This window comes from Silurus meridionalis, chromosome 22 (genome assembly GCF_014805685.1).
Source record: "Silurus meridionalis isolate SWU-2019-XX chromosome 22, ASM1480568v1, whole genome shotgun sequence".
Taxonomy (NCBI): domain Eukaryota; kingdom Metazoa; phylum Chordata; class Actinopteri; order Siluriformes; family Siluridae; genus Silurus; species Silurus meridionalis.
The window spans coordinates 13961670-13970470 of NC_060905.1; the positions used below are offsets into that span (position 1 = coordinate 13961670).

Below are 8801 nucleotides of genomic sequence, written 5' to 3' on the forward strand. Positions count from 1 at the left end.
AACTGATGCCTAAATGTTTTGGGGTTAAAACCATTTAGGTGAAACCATTATAATATATTTTGATCAACATGACATAAACAACTGATAATGTAGGAAACAATTGTACACAATCGATTAAATGATGTACAAAAGCATTTACAATTTGATAAAAGCAACAAGAAATGTTTATATGATGAGCACAAATGAGTAAATGATTTGGAGGTTGGACAAGTAGTTTTGAGAATTTTCTTTCTGATCTGAGAAACGCTCCAAACCAACTGCCAAAAACTGTAAATGAATTTGCAGCAATTGAACAGTAGAGGGCCTCGGAACCCACATGGAGAAGATTTTAATGTCTTCAATTGGCTCCTGCCCAGGGTGTATTTATGGCTCTGGATCTACAGCAACCCTGACCAGGAATAAATAAATAAATAAATAGATAAATAGATAGATAGATAGATAGATAGATAGATAGATAGATAGATAGATAGATAGATAGATAGATAGATAGATAGATAGATAGATAGATAGATAGATAGATAGATAGATCAAGCTTTGCATTAATTAATTAAACAATTAGATAAAAACAGATAGATAGATAGATAGATAGATAGATAGATAGATAGATAGATAGATAGATAGATAGATCAAGGTCTGCAATAAATAAATAAATAAATAAATAGATAGATAGACAGATAGATAGATAGACAGATAGATAGATAGATAGATAGATAGATAGATAGATAGATAGATAGATAGATAGATAGATAGATAGCAAATTGACAGTGGAGAAATTACTACCACATTGTCGAGAGAGAGAGAGAGAGAGAGAGAGAGAGAGAGAGAGACTGGGCCTCACGTTGTACATGTGCCCCCATCTTGGTCATAAATCCGGAGACTTTCCTACAAACATAAGCTATATTCTAGGAGTATATGGCAGAAATATACCTTCAGTTATATTCATTTAGAGGATTTTAGTATTTGGCACAGTCGATCATTCAATTACAATTATCATATTTATACAACGAGGCAGTTGAAGAGTAAGGACCTTGCTGGGACTTAAATGCACTGAGCTGCCACTTATCTGTTGTAAATGAACTGGCGAATACAGAAGAAACCCACACTAACATATTGAAAACATGCACAGGCTTTGCACATACAATAACACAAGTTATACTGGGACACTAAAGCTGTGAGGCAACGGCACTACCTGTTGCAAACAGAATTCAAGTTTTTATTCTTGCATCCAGTCATAATGTTTGTATTATGTCATTTTTTATATTAATTATAGTTTTGTATCATTGCATGTGTGTTTTTGCATCTTATAAATGATGGAGTGTTGCAGTGAACTACTACAGTCAAGTCAAGTCAAGTCAAGTTTATTTGTATAGCGCTTTTCACAACAGACATTGTCTCAAAGCAGCTTTACACAAATCAACAGTGATGGTGAATGGTGTGCATTTGTCCCTGATGAGCAAGCCGTGGCGACTGTGGCAAGGAAAAACTCCCTTAGATGTTATGAGGAAGAAACCTTGAGAGGAACCAGACTCAAAAGGGGAACCCATCCTCATCTGGGTGACATCAAGAGTTTGATCATAAATCTTTCAACAATACAGAACACTGGAGAGTGAGAACTAACATGATTACTGGAGTATAAGATTATAAGTAATGTTCTTTCTGCAGTCTTAAACAGTCTATATGGTTAGTAGCTCCGAGTTTTATAAGCTCAGCATTTGTGATCACCACAGATCCAGCATCAGCTTCTCCATGCCAGAGCCTTTAAACACTCCAGGAGGTCCAATGTCAAAACTCCACACATGTAGCGGGATCCTACAGTACATATTATAAAAATCACAGCTCCATCAATGATGGTTACCTACGATATTCTGGCTTCTACTTCATGCCAAAGTGGATAAGCACAATAACAGTTGTAGCTCATTGTTCATCAAATGTTTTTAAGTAAACAGTGATCAGATCAGGACTAGCATATAAACAATAAACATTTATTATATGGAAAGGTCACCCATTTTATATGCAAATACTTTTTGTCCCCATCAAAACCACATGCCTAAATCTTGCACTGTAGAAATGCAGCTTCTTGAAGTTCTTAAAGCACATTTGCCTCATTGTCCTGATTCAATGCTGGTGGCCTTTTATAAACATGCTTGTGGTTTAATGTGGTTAACTTCTAGCTGTATAAAGTTATCTTTACATGGAAACATCGTATTCATTTATATTCGATTATTAGATTTTAGTAGATCTTTAGATAGATAGATAGATAGATAGATAGATAGATAGATAGATAGATAGATAGATAGATAGATAGATAGATAGATAGATAGATAGATAGATAGATAGATAGATAGATAGATCAAGCTCTGCAATAACTAAATAAACAAATAAATAATTAGATAAATAAACAGATGATAGATAGATAGATAGATAGATAGATAGATAGATAGATAGATAGATAGATAGATAGATAGATAGATAGATAGATGGATGGATGGATGGATGGATGGATGGATAGATAGATAGATAGATAGATAGATAGATAGATAGATAGATAGATAGATAGATAGATAGATAGATAGATAGATAGATAGATAGATAGATAGATCAAGCTCTGCAATAAATAAATAAACAAATAAATAATTAGATAAATAAACAGATGATAGATAGATAGATAGATAGATAGATAGATAGATAGATAGATAGATAGATAGATAGATAGATAGATAGATAGATAGATAGATAGATAGATAGATAGATCAAGCTCTGCAATAAATAAATAAACAAATAAATAATTAGATAAATAAACAGATGATAGATGATAGATAGATAGATAGATAGATAGATAGATAGATAGATAGATAGATAGATAGATAGATAGATAGATAGATAGATAGATAGATAGATAGATAGATAGATAGATAGATAGATAGATAGATAGATAGATAGATAGACAGACAGACAGACAGACAGACAGACAGACAGACAGACAGACAGACAGATAGATAGATAGATAGATAGATAGATAGATAGATAGATAGATAGATAGATACTTGATGATATGCGTCTCTTGCTGCCTTTGCGCTTTGGGACCGAAACGCTATGCTGCTCTCTCTCTCTCTCTCTCTCTCTCTCTCTCTCTCTCACACGTGCTCCAGTCGCTCATATAAAAGTAAGCCATTATTCTGATGTTTCCTGTATGCGTTTGCACTATGCACTGCCTCGGGCTCCTGCTCTTCCTCCTGCAGCTCTGTGCGCGTCTTGACGCGGCGGCTGTGGAGTTGCTCCCCGGTAAAAGTCCCTTATCACCGACCTCGTTTCCACACACACTCGCCTCATCCAGCACCAAGCGCTTCCCCAGAGCGAGAAAAGACTCCGTAGAGCCTCACGACTACATGCTGTCTATCTATAAGACTTTTTCGGCTGCAGAGAAACTGGGACTGAACGCGAGCTTTTTCCGTTCGTCTAAAGCCGCAAACACCATTACGAGTTTTGTGGATAATGGACAAGGTAAGAGGGTCTGGATAAAATTTCACCGCTTTTATCATGTTTATAATTAGCGAGATTATATTTCATTTTTTACAGTGATCAGTAATTTAGCCTGTGTACTTCTTTTGGGAAAAGTTCCTTAATTGTACACCTTGGTACTCAGTAGATAGTAGATGGAGGTCTTTAAGGGGTCCCACAGAAGATAAGAAAGAAAGAAACTTAACTTCAGTGTACAGGTGTATATCATTGGTGTACCAAAATGTTAACGTCAATTTAAATACAGCAAAAAATACTATACATTATAATACAGTAATTAATTTTAGTTTTTTACTTTTAGAAGAAAAATATTAATGTTCTTTGGTATCTCTCTGTGTAAATATATACAAGATTTATTTCTGCTTTCTCTTTTAGATGACTCTCCAAACTCTCCACTATGGACCCAGAAGTATCTCTTTGACATCTCAACCCTTTCTGAAGTCGAGCTGCTGGGTGCTGAAATAAGAATCTACACAAAAGCCTCTGGACACTTCCCAACATCTGACGCAGGTTCCATGGAGATTCAGCTTCTTTCCTGCCAGACTCACAAACGTCTGGATTCCAAAATCCTAGACTTGCAGGATTCTCACAAAGCAAGATGGGAAGTCCTGGATGTGTGGGAAATTTTCTCAGAACGGCATATGCATACAAAACGAAACTTCTTCTGTCTGGAGCTCAGAGCTTCCTTTGACAATCCTGAGAGGGAAATCGACTTAAGGCAGCTTGGATTACACAGATACGGGCGCCCACAGCAGAAGAAAGCCATATTGCTCGTGTTCACCAAGTCAAAGAAGAGGCAGAGCTTGTACTATGAAAAAAATGGAAAAATTAAATTGGACCCTGAGCATGCCGGAAAGGAGAAATTCCCTCGGGTAAAACCTAAGCGGAAGCGCCGGACAGCGTTAAACAACAAGGGCAAAAAAACGGGGAGAAAGTCTAAGTCTCGATGCAGCAAGAAGCCATTGCATGTAAATTTCAAAGAACTAGGTTGGGATGACTGGATTATCGCCCCTTTGGATTATGAAGCATATCATTGTGAGGGTATATGTAACTTTCCTCTTCGGTCTCATTTAGAGCCCACTAATCATGCCATCATACAGACTTTGATAAACTCTATGAACCCTGGCAACATGCCACCCAGCTGCTGTGTGCCTTCTAAACTTAGCCCCATCAGCATCCTGTACATCGATGCTGGGAATAATGTAGTGTACAAACAATATGAGGACATGGTTGTGGAATCATGTGGGTGCAGGTGACTGAGTGTGCTCTACAATTTTTAGAGAACAAATACTCAATCACGCCTCTGAGATTAATCTAGAGACTGGAGTTAAACATTAGAGCTTGTAGACCAGTCATTAGTAGCTACAATTCCATAATGCGAAGTATTCACCAATGAAAATATGAGATTAGATCTGAAGCCATGGTTATATCATATTCTGGAATTAAACACTAGCCTTCACAACAGACAAAAATAGATTAAGCAAGATCATTTTAAATTTGACTGCTCTACCTTATACATTTACTTTCACCCAATAAGATACTATATAATACAACATAATAAAATGCCAGAATGAACAGGATATCCGTCATTTTGTAAATGACTTGTACAATCATTGATTTCATGGTAAATATAGTAAATCTCTTTCTAATTTAAACTGTATTCTAATAAATTATTCTAACCAATACTGTAGGTATAACTTTGTATTTAAGACCTGTACTTTTGTAGACTAAAATTGTGTATCTACCTCATCGAATAGCATTTTATATCTTTCTATATGTATACGAGTGTAAGATTTATTTCAACATTTTTGTAAATACTGTAGCCAAAAAAGGAAGCTTTATTCTTCTAATAAAAGAATAAACAAATGAATAAATTATATATTAAAATGATATATGTTATTAAAAATAAATATGTTATTAATTAGGCCAACAATCTTTTAATGGGTAGTGGTGTTGAATAGAAGATTGGTTGGGAGGAAAATAATCCAGGACAGTGTGGTGTGTTACATTACCAGACCGAAGCAGATGATTTGTCTATAACTGCTCATCACATAACTGTATTAAACATTAATGTGCCAACAATTAGAATACAATACAATACTCATGAACATATCATGTAGATAGATAGATAGATAGATAGATAGATAGATAGATAGATAGATAGATAGATAGATAGATAGATAGATAGATAGATAGATAGATAGATAGATATGACACTAGAGACTCTATCTGTAAGAAAAATTCACCTCAACTACAATTAAAAGTTAAATAGAATAATAAATAAATAAAATAGAAATAGATTTATTTCTAAGTATCCTTCTGTTATGTAAATACTATACAATGAATGATTGAGTTGTTACTATAGTAACAACTATAATGAATACATTAATAGAAGACCCGTGACTTGAATTATATCCAGCTTTACAGCCAACCCTGCTGTTCTATCTCTCTCTCTCTCTCTCTCTCTCTCTCTCTCTCTCTCTCTCTCTCTCTCTCGCTCTCGCTCTCGCTCTCTTTCTCTCACACAATTGATAATTAATTAATTAATTAATTACTTCTGACTAATCACATTTGAGAATTCAACATTCAACTAGACTATTTCTCAAGATGAGTTTAATAGTTGCCTAAGTGGTGCTTGTGTATCAGTGGCATAAGTTCACTACAGTTAATATTTAATCAAATAATGTCTATGTTGCAGGTAAGGATGAAGAAATGAGGAAAGCAGTGTACATTTTTAAGATCTTTTTGTTTAACTGGAATAAAATGGTAACCTGGGGTATCCGCGTACTTTTTCCAGCGAAGATAAAAGGGCAAGTTTCAGTGTTTAGCAAAGGTGAAAGAGGGGTCAACAGATACTTAGTGCCATGTTCCTTGGGTGGCCTGGTTTTGTGAATGGCCAAGTGTGTATACATTCGCTCTGTCTCTGTCTCTTTCTCTCTCTTACTGTATTTATGTGTTTCTATGTTTTTCTGTCCTTCTTGCAAACATATACACATGCAAACATAGACACACATAAACACACACAACACACACACATTGGCAAAGAGTGGACAGATGCACAGTGGTTGACCCCCAGTGACCAATGGTTTCATTCATTCTCTGTCTGGGTTAGGACAAAGCAAGCAACGATGCTACTTTCAGATTAGGCTTGCTTTTTGCTTCAGGTCAAAGGTCGAGTGTCCCTTTGTGTTTAGCCTCTAAGAATTTCAAAGGTACACATGCAGTAAAGAAAGAGGAAGCAATCAACACAGCAAGAGAACAAGGAGAGGAATGTGTGTGACATTGCCTGATTGGCCCTCTGTCTTTCCAGCACACTGTCACTCCATGGACTACGCAAGAAGATAAAAAAAAGGCGCAACAAATACAAGCAACAAAGCGTGTTCTCAACAACAGATGGGAGTTTTGGCTCGATGGCACATCCAGGCTGAACTGACATGACATTAATTAATTGAAATAGTCTTCCATAGAGTTTCCTACATCAGCATTAAGTGGTCACACCAGCACCTTGAACACTTTCTCTAACTTCATAAGATAATTCTTAGTTCGCTAAAAAGATTGTGACATGCTCCTCAGAGGTCAGATTAGGGCCAATGCAAGTGAAAACAATCAGCAACATACTTCTTGATGTAGTCCTGTTTGGTTTTTTTGTTGTTTTTTTACTTTTAGATTCAGACCCTAGTGTATCTACTATGTCCATGACTTTTCAATTCAATTCAATTCAATTCAATGTATATATTTGTGTAGCACTTTTAAAAATAGACACACTCACAACGCACCTTTACAGAAATAAATAGCTTACACATAAATTAGTACACATAAAGTTTATCCCTAATGAACAGGCCAGTGGTGACTGTGGCAAGGAAAGATTCCCTGAGGCAGTGGTGGACAGTAATGAACTAAATGTAATTCGGTTCTGTACTTAAGTAGCTTTTCGTGTGTATCTGTACTTTACTGAAATATTTCTGTTTGGGAAGATTAACTTCATTACTTTATATTATATTTTCATACTCCCGCTATATACACCCGTTATATACTCTTTTCATAGTACTTGGGATACTGAAGTAGATTTGAAGGCAAATACAGATTTTTTTACTTTTACTGGAGAAATATTTTACCGAGTAAATCTCTATTTTAACTCAAGTACATGCTTTTTGTACTTCGTCTACGACTGCCCTGAGGTAATAGGAGGAAGAAACCTTGAGAGGAACCAAACTAAAAGGAGCGTCATCCTCACCTGAGTGACACAGAATGTCCATTAATCATAGGTACAACTTTTCCCTGATGAAGACTGAGGCATAAAACTCTATGAAAAATGTTAACTGTAGCTGTAGTTCTAAGCTATTTAGAAGATATTATATTAATTACAGTCCAAATACATATTCCTGGTTTTGAAGTTTAACCTTCCTCAGTAACTTAATGGACCTTTAGATTGTGCATGTATAACTATCCTCAGCAGCAGCAAAAAGAACTCCATCCAGAAATAGGGCATCATGATGAATCAGGCAGGTTCAGAAAGACCAAACAGACAGAATATCAGTACCTCAGGAGCATGTTTAACTTTGAGTCTTAGCTTAAGATGCAAAAGTACATGGTACATGTACAAATAAGGCATTGGTATATTACATAAGGTCAGCGGTGCATGCTCAACATGCTAACGAATGATAAATCATCTTTATTACATATTTATCACTTTTAAAATATTTTAGTTTTTAAAACGCCACCATTTTTAATTGCAAATCTATTTTTCAATCTTTGTTAAATTATAGTAACATTCTTTTAAACATTACTTTTTCAAGATGATTCCAAATATTGTTTAGCTGAATTCTATAATGGACTGTGTGATAATGAGTCAGAATATGCAATAATCAAATCCAGTCTACTAATTTGATTTGTCGAGCAGCATTTAAAAGTGTTTATATTCACTGTAACTGCATTGGAGAAGTTTCACTGTGTGTATCACTCCACTCATCTGTGTTTGTCACGCAAAATTCCTCTTTCTAATACAAAACAGTTACTACAGTAGAGTTACTGACATCATCAGCAGACATGGCAAACCATACTTTACAGAAATAAATAGCTTACACATAAATTAGTACACATAAAGTTTATCCCTAATGAACAGGCCAGTGGTGACTGTGGCAAGGAAAGATTCCCTGAGGCAGTGGTGGACAGTAATGAACTAAATGTAATTCGGTTCTGTACTTAAGTAGCTTTTCGTGTGTATCTGTACTTTACTGAAATATTTCTGTTTGGGAAGATTAACTTCATTACTTTATATTATATTT

At 35.4% G+C, this 8801-nt stretch overlaps 1 protein-coding gene across 1 annotated transcript; it reads left to right on the forward strand.

Annotated features, from left to right (window-relative positions):
• Nucleotides 1-3197: 3197 nt before the first annotated feature.
• On the forward strand, nucleotides 3198-5304 carry gdf6b (growth differentiation factor 6b). The gene is made up of 2 exons (XM_046835168.1): nucleotides 3198-3501; nucleotides 3892-5304. The coding sequence occupies exons 1-2, from the start codon at nucleotides 3204-3206 to the stop codon at nucleotides 4770-4772; spliced, it is 1179 nt and encodes a 392-aa protein (XP_046691124.1). The 5' UTR covers nucleotides 3198-3203; the 3' UTR covers nucleotides 4773-5304.
• Nucleotides 5305-8801: the final 3497 nt, after the last annotated feature.

Bases quoted from the DNA above. Each gene is read 5' to 3' on its own strand.
- gdf6b (XM_046835168.1), top strand. From the start codon at position 3,204: ATGCACTGCCTCGGGCTCCTGCTCTTCCTCCTGCAGCTCTGTGCGCGT. The intron at 3,502-3,891 runs GTAAGAGGGTCT...TTTCTCTTTTAG, and splicing joins TTTTGTGGATAATGGACAAG to ATGACTCTCCAAACTCTCCA.